Genomic DNA, 13569 nt, shown 5'->3' on the forward strand with positions numbered 1-13569 from the left:
CAGAGGGGAGCAGCACACAGGTAAGCAGAGTTCTAATCAGTGAAGTGGACTACACTGAAAACCCCGCCATGCCAACTCTGAACGAGACCTGACTAAATGTATTCTGCTTAGTAATAAGAATGTGCTGTGTGTGTGTGTGTGTGTGTGTGTGTGTGTGTGTGTGTGTGTGTGTGTGTGTGTGTGTGTGTGTGTGTGTGTGTGTGTGTGAGTGAGTGAGTGTTGAGTGTTATAGAATGGAATTTACCACTCCTCATCCGCTATATGATCATTATAACAGCTTATATAAACCAAATGAATTGAAACCAGGAGTCCAGAAAGATGTCTTATAAAAGTATTATTTAAAGCCATAACATTCTCCTATAAACTGCATTAGAGAAGGACTGAATCTCAATGTACCATCTGATCAATGTACAGAGTCCAAATATTCAGTGATGACTGACAGTTTGACATACGCTTTATAGGCAAAGGAAGGCAGAGAGAAACAGAGAGAGGAGGGGAGATGAATGTGTGAATAGTTTGGAGTGTGCGTCAGTGCAGTCCGACTGGGAGACTGTTATCAGCAAGCGTTCCTGTCTCATGGTCATTGTCATGCTGAGTTTCTGAAGGCCAGAGCAAAGGGAAGAAATCTCCTCCTATGTGTCTGCCTGTCCAAATATGCATTTGTGAGATGTCACTTGAAAAAACAGAATTTTAGAATGTATGGTTTTAAATATACAGTACTTCTATAATACACTTCCTGGACTCCTGGTTTCAAATCATTTGGTTTATATTAGCTGTTATTATTATATTTAATAATTATATTATATTGCGGATGAGGAGTGGTAAATTCCATTCTATAACAGTGAGTGAGTGAGTGAGTGAGTGAGTGAGTGAGTGAGTGAGTGAGTGAGTGAGTGAGTGAGTGAGTGAGTGAGTGAGTGAGTGAGCGAGCTGAATAGACCCTTTTTACGGTGGCTATTTTGTGTCTACAAGGCAGGATAAACCCAGGTGTATCAAAACATTAATTAGGGTTTCCAACTTCCAGTCCATTTAGGTGTTCCAGTGCTGGGGCCCTAATTAGTGATTTGGTTGCACCTGTGTTTATCCTGACTTTTAGACACAAAATGGTGGCTGTGAAAAGGGTCTTTTGTGTTCAGCCACTGCTATGCCATTTTACATGTGATCGTCTGTCTATCCTTTCAAAATTAGTTAGGCCTATACGAGGGATCAGCCAAGCAGCATTTTGGTAAACAAACCGCGTCACTGGATGGCAACGGCAATGGAACCCTATGGAGTCTGACATTGAGCGTCTGACTCTAGCCGGCTGACCGTTTACATTTTAAAAACTGCGACAGTTCACACAACTTTAACACGACATGCATATCTTGCATGTCGCGATGTGATGTATAGTTTTTGAGATATTACCGTTTGTTTGGCACAACTCATACTAGTTAACTGCTGCGGGGTTCCGCATTTCTGGGTGGCAAGTGAAGTCACGCTGATTTGTCCTATAACCATTTGGAAAACTTGATACTTATTGTATCAAAATGATTGACATAATAAAATTAAAAACAAATGATGAGACCTGTTAAAGCAAGGTCTAATTCATCTAAGTCCTTGCTGACAAAATGGCTGTATATTGTAGAGACATTGATCAATGAACTTTAGGTAACCTTCGGAATACCTGTCTCCCCAGAGGCTTTTCATAGTCCACTTGTCTTTCGCTGATTACAACTCAGCCCAGCTGTACTGTCTGTCTGTCTGTCTGTCTGTCTGTATGTCTGTCTGTCTGTCTGTCGGTCTGTCTGTCTGTCTGTCTGTCTGTCTGTCTGTCTGTCTGTCTGTCTGTCTGTCTGCAGGCAGGATATCTCACAAAGTTATGAATGGATTTACACAAAACATGGCAGAAAAGCAGGTCATGGGCCAACAAAGTTATTATTATTATCATTATTATTATTATTGTGAATATTATTATTCTTATTAATGCCCATCCTCTCAAAAGCCATTGCAAATGAGAATTTGTTCATTGCTCAGTTCATAGCCTACTGACCGACTTGAGTCTTGTTGACTTGCGGTTTGTCGCCTGTCACTTCCTGTTTGGTTTGTTTGGTCTCGAGCTCGAAGGCGTGGTTGTCCTGCACTGCGGCATCCAGCTCGCGCTCATCGGCCCGGGCCTCGGTGTCACTCAGCTGCTGCAGCACGGCCGAGGCGATTGGCAGCATCATGGCTGTGGTCGCCGTGTTGCTGATCCACATCGACAGGAAGGACGAGACAATCATGAACCCCATCATTAACCTGGGTGGAGGGGATGAGGGGGACAGTAGCCTAAGTGATGATGATGAAAGGCGAAAGAGTTCAAGAAGAGCTGAACCCCCATTTTTTTTTTTTTTTTTTTAGTTCACATACTTGGGTATTCAGTGCACCTATTTAATAATGTATGCAACAAAATTCACAAAAATCTAATTTCTTTAGTTTTTCACACTTTTTCAATCAAAGGTTCTTTTTTCAGGATTTTATTCATAACTGTACTGTAATCTACAGTAGGGTGACGTAACAAAGAACTATACAATTTCTACCCCATTTCAACCAATCATATCACGACATGGCACCTGTCAATCAATCTTCATTTCGAGAAGAGAATTCTGCAGGAAAGATGGTCGCCTAGTGCCTACATCGGCTGACTTTTCTAAGCCAATAAATGTTAATATACTTGGCCAATAAGTATCTAACATACAAATTAAAACAAACGGTAATGTCTTTATTTAATGTAGAATGCATAGGACATGGTTCGTTGAACTGCAATTCCAGGAATAATGTTAACGTCCGCAGGTCTTACCCCGGACCCTCGGACATTCCAAGCCGGCAGACACATTTGCCTCGGCTTTCAAACAGCACTACAGTACGCGCAGAGGCAGTCTGTTCCACGGTTCTTTGCGGGGCCCACTCGCGCAGCGCCAGAACACGCTCGATTTGGGGGAGGAACACGTCAGGATTAGCCAGAGTTTGTCACACCAGAGGGAAAATGTGTTATACGAGGGATCAGCGTGACGTCACGATGACAACAAACACCTGACTTCCGGGTGTCTCTGCGGGGTGTTTCGCGCAAATCCACCCCCCTGGAGGCTACATGCGCGTCCCCCCTATGTAAATACATGCACTCGCACTAGGTGCTAGGAGCATGGAACATAGCTAGCTGTTAGCTGTGAGCTAATGCTAGTTGTGTGGCAATAAAATGCCACTGAACGACCACGGTCATGTTCGAGTCATGCTCTTTCCATAAAGCCCACCAGCTTTGATATCAGTTCATCGTAGAATCCATGTGGATGTTTGAGGCAAATTTGAAGAAATTCCCTCTCAGGCATTCCTGAGATATTTTTAACGAGCATGGAACAGGTGGTCGTGAGGTCACAGTGACCTTGAACTTTGACCACCAAAATCGAATCAGTTCATCCTTGAGTCCAACTGGTTGTTTGAGCCAGATTTGGAAGAAATTCCCTCAAGGCGTTCCTGAGCTATCGTGTTAAAGGAACACTCTGCCCATTTTCAACCAGCTTTGTATCATTAGAACATCAGTAGTATATCAGAAAACTGTAAACGGTTTTGAAGTCTGTCATTTAATTTGACAGTTATTGAGTGTTAAAGTGTGGACCAGTGACATCACTGGTCCACACTAACTCAAATTAATAACTCATTAACTCAAATCAACTCTCAATAACTGTCAAACTAGATGAATGATGAATAGTTTGACAGTTATTGAGAGTTGATTTGAGTTAATGAGTTATTAATTTGAGTTAGTGTGGACCACTGATGCAATAACTGTCAAATTAAATGACAGACTTCAAAACCGTTTACAGTTTTCTGATATACTACTGATGTTCTAATGATACAAAGCTGGTTGAAAATGGGCGGAGTGTTCCTTTAACAAGCATGGAATGGATGGACAACCCGAAAATATAATTCCTCCGGCCACGGTTATCACCGGTGGAGGCATACAAATGTGACTTTCTTTTTCCTTGGTTATTCATGCCACAGCTCCTTTGCTATCTGATCAGGACTGCTCTTACAGGGCGGGACGCACACCGACAAGCAGCAACACTCGCAGGGCGATGCGTTTATGGAGGTTCCAGTGCTCCACTGCAATGGCCACCAACAGGCCACCAATAAAGAGCATGTTAGAGTCCTTCAGATACTCCACGCACACCTGAAACAGATAACACACACACACACACACACACACACACACACACACACACACACACACACACACACACACACACACACACACACACAGAGAGAGAGATAAACACACACTTTACTGTGAGTACACAGAATTTTGCACAAAATACACAGTATTCTATCAGGTGGTCTTGACCCACCCAAGTGACTTGTGAACCTGCTGCCCCCATACATAAACATTGTTACAGCCAATTGGTTTTATGAGCCATAAAAGTGTTGTCCGGGTCATCGAGGGTACACTGCGTCTTTAAGACGGGTGAATCAGTACTTTCTGTATGCAAAGTGTATCATCAGTACAGGGCTGCGGGAAGTAGGGGTGCTGCAGGTGCTGCAGTACACTCTGCTGTTTTGTATTGGAATTGCAGTGTCAATAAAAAATGTATGATTAAAATGTGTTTTATACTGCGATATTTAGGGTTTAGTTGAAGAATATGAGCCAAGCAAAGAGGGTGGAGATGTTATTTTTGATGTTTGGTTTATAATAAGATAATAAAATATAATAAATTCAGTGTTTCTGCCTGTGTTGCTGTCTGTTGTAGTGTAAAACGACCTAAAGGGAGAGCAGGTGGTGACATGAAAGTGAGTGAGAAAAGGTGAAAATACTGAATAATGACATCACAACAGTATAATCCTAATGTTAATTTAAAATGAGATATTCCGACAAGCATGTCTGTCAGTGCACATGCAGCAGCTGGGGATCAGTATATCCACACTGCCATGGGTTAAGGGGACAAGGAGGGACAAAGAGGGACAGGGAGGGGTCGAGGCTCGAGAAACTCTGCAACATGCGTTGTTGGTGCATGACCTAATGATTGGTGAGGGAGGAGATGACTGTCCATGGACATACAGACTGCCCCGTTTCCTCGCACATCCCAGTTAGTCACTATGTTAGACCATGGCTTCCTCTTCGCTCTGCTCCTACTGTGAACAATATCATCTGATCCCTATTCAGTGACTGCCTGCCCAGCACACATCCACTGTTGACAAATCTATGAAGTGCACCAGTCAATCCTAAACCTAAACAAACAACTTAATCCCAGACGCGGTGAGTGTTCTCTTCTCTGATTGTAATGTCATGTTGAATGTATGCATGTATGCTTGTGTGCTGTTTTTAATGTTTGTCTTTTCTGTGATGTTGTAAATGGAGCTGCTGTGATGCACGATTGTGTGACAATAAAGTATCGTAAATTTGGTCCATTAAAAAAAAATAAAAAAAAATAAAGAGATATTCCTTTAAATATGGCTAAAAAACATCCAATGTCCACACACACAAAAACGGCGATACCCTGATGGCCGGTGCCAAAAGTCCCTTTCTTGCAGCACCCCCTGCTTAAAATGACTTCCAGTGGCCCTGCATCAGTACATTAACAAACTCCACTTTCTATTCTATTCAATTCTATTCAATTCCATTTGATTCTATTCTATTCTTCAAACATTCACCCTACTATAGTATCTTTCACCAAGGCACTGACCCCCCTACTGGCTCCAGGCTTGCTGTAATGCAACTGACCCACTTTATAATTGTGTTGTATAGGGCTGGGTTAAAAAAAATCGATTCTCCAATTTTTTATCGATTTTTATTTGAAATCTTTGATATCGATTCATATGTCCAGAGATTTTTTTTATTTTTTTTTATTTTTATTTTTTATTTTTTTAATAAACATAGGCTATAATATTATAGGCTGTGTGTGGTAGTTGAAACATATAGTTTCAAGTTGACGTTTATTTATGTTTGTAGTTGAAACAAAAACAAATACTGTAGGCTACATAAATGGAAATGTTTGATCATTAATATCTACTTTTAGAAATTATATAGGCTGAAATCAAATCACTGTGCATAATTGTGAAAGCGTCTTTATTGAAAAAAGGCTGTTATTTACCCTTTGTCACCACCTGGTGAGTAAATATATGTGTAACTAAAACCATTCAAATTGACAACTGGTCTGCAACTTTTTTTTCTTATGTATCTACCGTCCTTGGCGCAAAAAAGGTTGGGAACCCCTGTGTTACATAACTGGACAATCATGTAATTCAGGTTACAGCTCAAAAAACATGTTTTAGTATCACTAACCAAATCGATATTGAAATTAATCGAATCGGAATCGGAATCGGAATCGAATCGAATGGAATCGGGATTAATCGATTCGGAACCTTGTGAATCGGAATCGAATCGATTGTTGACATTTGAACCAATACCCAGCCCTAGTGTTGTATTATATTGTAAGTGTGGATGATGACTGTACCGCTCCGGCCTCCATGATGCCCATCATGGGGAAGAGGACGACGGGAAGCAGGGCCGTCACAGCAAGCGGCATGCACTCCGTACACCAGTACAAGGCCATGAGGATGATAGCAAAGCCGCATTTCGCCTCCTGTAGAACACAAATACACGCACCCACACACACACACACCCACACACACACACACACACACACACACACACACACACACACACACACACACACACACACACACACACACACACACACACACACAGACCAAATTCTCTAAATGAGAGTCCTGAAATGCACACAGAATCAGCTTTATTGGCCATACAGGGAATTTGACTCCGCTATTCGTTGCTCTCAGTGTACTTACACAGGAAAAAGAAAAGATATGCATACGAGCTAAAACGACAGCGATCAAAGGTATAAAGCAAGTTAACTGCTATTTACATGATGTGACCTGCTCTATCAAAATCAGTCACATTGACCCCGAAACACATTTTGAGTTTTACACACTGTTGGAAAGCGGAGAATGTAAGCTTTCTGGTGATATTATCTTTGTACTTGTTTTTGAGAAAAAGATTGACAAAGGAAGCTAGTTCTGCTTGTCACTCTACATGTATGAGCTTCAAAACTATATTTATCGTTTGAATTTCGCAATAATCTTTACATAGAATGAAAGCCAAGGCTTTATTTGGCTAAAATCGGGTGAAATCCCAAAACAGCCACAATTAAAAATAAATAAATCATATCACGTTTCTACACAAACGGGCCAGTGCTACATGTGACTGATTTGGTGTGATGTAGAGTGACCCTATAATATGTAGGCCTATAAGAAGGAATACAATACAAAATAATTGTAATACCTAAATGCAAACCACACTAGATTGTAAACAAGGCTATAGGTCAGATATTGCACAGGTGTATATCAATCTGTATAAGCAAAGCGTGCGTGCATGCGTGCGTGCGTGCGTGTGCGTGTGTGTGTGTGTGTGTGTGAGATTCAAGGTAAAGTGATTCAAGTGTACAGCAAAGTGAATGAAGCGATCAAGTGACACACACACACACACACACACACACACACACACACACACACACACACAAAAGGCCACACACAGACATTCTAACTAACTACTGTATCTTATCTCTTGAAAAGACTATAACACTGTACACATGCAGATATATCAGTAACCCTTGATCATAAAAACAAACATTTTGTTATGCTCTTGTCTTTCAAGATAAATCTTTACGGTCCTCAGTGTACGGACGCAAGTGAGTCACAGAGATGAAACTTTCCATTGCCACGCATGTGCCGGGCAGTCACACAGCTTTGTGGCACTAACAGTTTTAAACGGTCAAAATATGTAAAACATTACTACATCTTCATTTAAATGATTGTAACACACATTCATTATCTAATAGTACATGGAATGGGCTGTTATACAGTATGTATGGACATTACAATAAGAATAAAATAATGATAACGTATTATTATAATACCACATTTTGATTAGAAAGTATTAAGGTAATTTACAAATAAGGTTTTTCCTCATTAGCTTATGAAAGAACCAAGGAAGCAATATCTATGTGTCAATTAAAGGCAGAGCTAAACATAAAAGTGTTGTTTAGAGGTAGCCAGAGTTGGAGCAGATCTACAGTAAGATCTTCTGGAAGTTTTTTTGCAAGCTATGTGTAGCACCATGTTTTGTTTTCTAGGAACAGCTAGCAGACCAGTCTTGCACATCATCTCCTTTGTTGCTCTCAAAGCTTAAAACAATGGCGTAAATATGTCCAGTAGTGCCAATAAGACATTTGAAAATCTCATCAAGAAAGCTCTACAAATATAAAAACCTGTTCAGTAAAATTATGCATAATTATCTACACATCTGCCAATGAACACACACACATTTTAGGTGGTCTATATTTGCAGCATTTAAACCCTATGTTCCATGACAGCATGGGGGAAATCTGGTGGAGGTCAGAGGTTATTCGGTCAATTTTCTTCCAGTGATTATGTTGGGAGCCTTAGAGACAGGGGCGCTTTAAGTGGGGGGGGGGGGGGGGGGGGGAGTGGATGATTCCAAGGGCCCTTGACTGACAGGGGCCCTAAAAAAAATTGAAGACTCTGGAATTTTTTGCAGTAATAAATTATTAACCTATTATCATTCATCTATTCTTTATTCACAATGTACTAATGAAACTAATGGTTTATTTTTATTCTTATTGTATTTTGGCAAAAAAAAATCATCCCCCTTCGATTTTCATAAAATGGTTCAGTCCTGCCTCAAGTCCGCCCCCAAACCACCGCAGAACTGCCTGCCCTGGCAGTGAGTGAGATCGCAGTGAGTGAGATCATGGCAGCAGCATCATCATGTCTAAATAAGGCAAGAGAGCCAATTAAACAAATGAAATGGTCAAAGTTGACATTGACATTAAGGTATTTTAGATAGGCATCCCCTCCCCCGCCCGAGTATTTCTAAATAGTTTGATGCGGTTTCCCTGCGTGTAACGTTTGCGCTATGGAATCACAATCAGAATGATTAGAACAGCTGTTTAGATAACAGAGACAGTCCGCATGTCTGGGAACGCCCATACAGGCTCTAGGAACGCCCACAATAGACGCTGGGTTAGTCTGGGGGCGGGGTCAGGGTGGGGTAAATTCCACCGTTCTATCCATTCAGCAAAGTGAGAATTTAGCTGATAGCCCAGCCCAGGCAGACACGATCGGGGATTTAACCACCGCAGTAAACGCACATCTAAGCAGACGTCTTGTGTTCTGCTCTAGAACCCCCAAACATGTAGTTTAGAGCCGCAGCACCGTCTTTTGGTGAGTCAGCCCATGAGATATATCGGCGGTTTTACCCCACTCGCGCGCCAGCCGTTTAACATTTTGTGGGCGTTCCCAAACATGCCGACTGTCTGTCTCTATCACATTTCTACAAAACTATGGAGTGCTATACCTTATTTTGTTCATAAGAAGGAGGGCTTTCCACTTTACAAGTAAGCAGAAATATATGAAAGCCTGAGAATGAAAAATAAGTAGTAATTTAATTAGTTACAAACCAGTTTGCAATCTCTTTGGATCTGACATGACATCTCCGTTCTCCATCTACTCTCCAAAACTTTCCTGTGCTCCATAAGAGTAATAAACATTATGGATATGAATGAATTTGATTGTGATATTAAAGACAATGTATGTTAAAACATGATGCTGTGATATTAATCTCCAAGAAGCCTTTTATTTAAATTTTTCCTGTGATGGTAAATGGTAAAAAGGACTACATTTATATAGCGCTTTTATCCAAAGCGCTTTACAATGTGCCTACATTCACCCATGCACACACAGAGCTGCCACGCAGGGTACTAGCACAGCCATCGGCAGCAATTTGGGGTTCAGTGTCTTGGCCAAGGACACTTCGACATGCGGACTGGAGGAGCCAGGGATTGAACCACCTGATTGGTGGACAACCCACTCTACCTCCTGGCAGCCGTGGCAGTAGTATAGCATAGCATAGCAGAGCATAGCACAGCATAGTATAGTATAGTATAGTATAGCATAGCATAGCATAGCATAGCATAGCATAGCATAGCATAGCATAGTATAGTATAGTATAGTATCTACATAATAATTTCCTACTCAGTGGACTTACAGGGTCTGAGAGTTTATAATGACACTCTTGTCTTGTCCTAACCATAAAACTGTCCTAATGAATGTTAGTCAACTTTTGTATAGCCTACTGGAAATTAGTCCATAGTGAAATAGGCTGTTACTTCACAGAAGATTCTGAGTGTTTACATTTCACTCCTCTTCTAGCCAATATTTAATCAATGCAGGGATTGTTTTGTATTTTTTTTTGTATGCAAGTTGAAGGCATACTAAATCAGTTGTCCCTGGCCTACAACAGTCTATAATAATAGACTCCTGTTGGACTCCATATAATATGTGTATCAATATTCTTTCTAAGTCATTAGTTTACTGATAGTATTTCTTTGTTCACTCTGGGAGAGAGAGAGAGAGAGAGAGAGAGAGAGAGAGAGAGAGAGAGAGAGAGAGAGAGAGAGAGAGAGAGAGAGAGAGAGAGAGAGAGAGCATGATGATTCAACAGGGCAAGAAGAGCTGGTATATATATATGGAGGTGAGTGAGAAAGGGCAAATAATGACATTACAATAGTCTAATCTGAATATTAATTTAAAATGAGATATTCCTCTAAATCAGGCTTCAAATGGCTAAAATTGTCCGCAGTGGGCCCAATATGGTATCCTTTCATGGGGCCCGAAAACGCTGGCGCTGCTTACAGACTCATCTTCCTGTTGCACTCACAGTGCAGAAAGATGGCACAAGTAGAAAGATGTGATGGCACAAAGAGTCAAATTCAAACTCATCAGATCACAAGTGCACAGGGGCGGACTGGGATCATAATTCAGGCCGGGCATTAGATACCGAGCAGGCCAGGCCGATACGGTCCAACGCGCGCGCTGATTTAGTGAATATAATGCTAACGCGATGATACATGTTACCTATTTGTTCACTAATAGAAACATCAACATTGCCTAGATAACTGCAAGTATAATATGAAGAAGTAAAACCAAAAACATGCCTCTGTACAAACGCTTCACAGCAAACTTTATTTAAGAAAGAGTGATCAGATCGTGCATACTGCGTTATTCTCCACAGGCTTAAGAACTACACGTCATAACAATAACAATAATAATAAACATTGACATATTCTCAGTTTCATTAAACATCTTCCTGTTTAAGCAAGCCCCTAACATTACAGACATGGTGTGTTCTGCTCAAGCTCCAACCTTTGTTTCTGAAAAATTAGGCCAACAATGGTTTTAGTCTCTATAGCCTATAGCCAAGTGTTGAGCAATGCAAAACTCAAGGCTCCAACACAAGAGTCCAGAAATGAATGAGTGACATCATGGTGTCTATGGTTCCGAGCTTCTGAGTCCAATTTTACAATGAGATGCACCCACTTTAACCCTGAGGTGTAATTATTACTTCAGACTAACTAATAAAGTAATAAAACCACTAGTAAACCAGTAGGCGGCACCTGGCCTGCTGTTCAGTGAGTGGCCTGACTGCGGGCACACACACCTTTCTTTTCTTTTTTTTGGAGGCCAGGCCAGGCCACCGGGCATCAGCCCGACGTGCCCGATTATGCAGTCTGTGCCTGCAAGTGCATATATTAGTATCCGTTTTATACCCCTTTCACACAAAGGGTCCAACCAGAAATATTCCCAGGTTGATTTGAGGTATGAAAGGGATAAAGCCTGGTTGCTCAACCGGGATGGCGACCCACCTCAAGAGACGGGTCGGACCAGGATCGGACTAGGGTTAATTTAAGTGTGAATGACACCACCCAGGATTTTTGTATGGTAATTTTGGTTAAATGCATGAAATAAGGTATGTGGTTAACAAAGGTTTATGAATGTCAAACTTTGTGTTCAGCAAGATAATCTTCATAAATGAGGACCTTTATGACTTGTGTCATTTCAGTGTTTTCTGAAAATCGTGTTAAGAAAAACTAATTTGCACTTTGAAAATCATAAAAGTGGTCTCATTTGTCAAGATTATCATGCTGAACACAATTTTCAAATACCTTTTTTTCCAGCATGAACCAAAATCCCCATACAAAAATCCCATTTTGACTTTTTCATAGGAGCTGGAAGTGCTAACATCCAAGGTCTTCTGGACTTATTCCTCTGGGACTCTATGCATCTGTCCCAGGGTGTGACCTGGGTCGGGTCTGAATTGTCATGACCAGGGATTCACCCGTATTGACTGACTTGGTGTGAATTGACAAAAGAAGGGTTGAACATGGCTAAAGTAACCCTGGTCCAAACCTTGCCGTCAGTATAAAAGTGGTACTACAAGTTACAAGTTAGGTTATTTCGGTCCATTCAACAAAACATGACAATACACACATACAATGAGTTGTGGCAAAAAGGGCCGAAAAGGTGTAGGCTGAAACTGCAGCTTATTTTGCCTACCCTAAGTAAATAAAAGAAAATTACAAAAACAAAACAAGTTAACGCAGTTTCAATCATGGTATTTAACTAAACTGCAGACAGAATTTTAGAAAGAAATTTACAAATGATCGTGTTTGTATATAATACATACATATATACATTAATTTTTTCATATACTGTATATATACATACAAAATACCATATATACACCATATTAGACAAGTCAATGCAGTTGTTGTTACAGGTTAGTAACAAATGCATTGGTCCTTGTTTATTTTATTTGGTTTTGGTTAATCATTATACAATATTGTCTTCGATTGTATTGGTGGTTGGATTAGTTTATCATAATGTTTTATATTTATTGAGTACCTGAGTTTTAAACATCTTTTTAAATTTGGTGACAGAAGTGCATGTTTTTAATTCTTTGTCGAGGTTGTTCCATAAGTGTACTCCATTTACAGATGTGCAATTGCCTTTAGTGTTGGTCCTTGCCTTGGATATCATAAAAATACAAGTTACTAGACTGCAGATACACCAAACTGCACTGGTGAAAACATGTTTTGTTGTATATTATTTTTTCGATCTTTTAATCAGAACACTCACACAGAGGGAAAATGACTCAGTTAAAACTTTAACTCCACTATTTGCCTCACCTTTACACACTTACCGAGGAAGGGGAGAGGAGCGGCAGGAGGAGGAGGACGACTGGCGTGATGAAGATGATCAAATAGTTTCTGTGATACCACATCCACCCCAGCCACCGAGGAGCCATGATCTCTGTCTCGCAAGACAGGCAGGTAAACCCAGAGACCAATATCCAACAATCTCACAGCCAACGGGGCAATCCAGTCCAAAGCCCAGAGGTGAAACAGACATATAGGTAGAGCAAAGCACCTGGGCCCAAGTCACTCACAAGTGAGCAGAAGATAATGCATTCCAAGAGAGCAGAGAGCTTAACAAGGAACCAGTGAGATAATGAGGATAATAAAACGAAATTGACTCTTGATATCTCCGCTAGATCAAACATTAACTCAACACCAAAGAGAGCCGGATTCTTCACAGAGAGGGCTAACAGTATAAAAGTGAGAGAGAAAGAGGGAGGGATTGACGGACAGAGAGAAACAATAGACAGGTTTACTACACCTGAAGGGA

At 40.8% G+C, this 13569-nt stretch overlaps 1 protein-coding gene across 1 annotated transcript in view; it reads right to left on the reverse strand.

Moving 5' to 3' along the window:
• Positions 1 to 13189, reverse strand: part of LOC310777470 (solute carrier family 13 member 2-like) — a gene marked incomplete at both ends in the record, with an annotated part of 33492 nt that extends 20303 nt beyond the window's left edge. Inside the window, 4 exons of the mRNA XM_083637807.1 lie at positions 2030 to 2274; positions 4044 to 4180; positions 6459 to 6587; positions 13085 to 13189. Of these exons, the coding sequence (XP_083493933.1) occupies positions 2030 to 2274; positions 4044 to 4180; positions 6459 to 6587; positions 13085 to 13189 (616 nt within the window). The remainder of the gene's footprint in view (positions 1 to 2029; positions 2275 to 4043; positions 4181 to 6458; positions 6588 to 13084) is intronic.
• Between the last annotated feature and the right edge of the window lie 380 nt (positions 13190 to 13569).

Source organism: Poromitra crassiceps, assembly GCF_964638095.1.
Source record: "Poromitra crassiceps genome assembly, chromosome: 1".
Lineage (NCBI taxonomy): Eukaryota > Metazoa > Chordata > Actinopteri > Beryciformes > Melamphaidae > Poromitra > Poromitra crassiceps.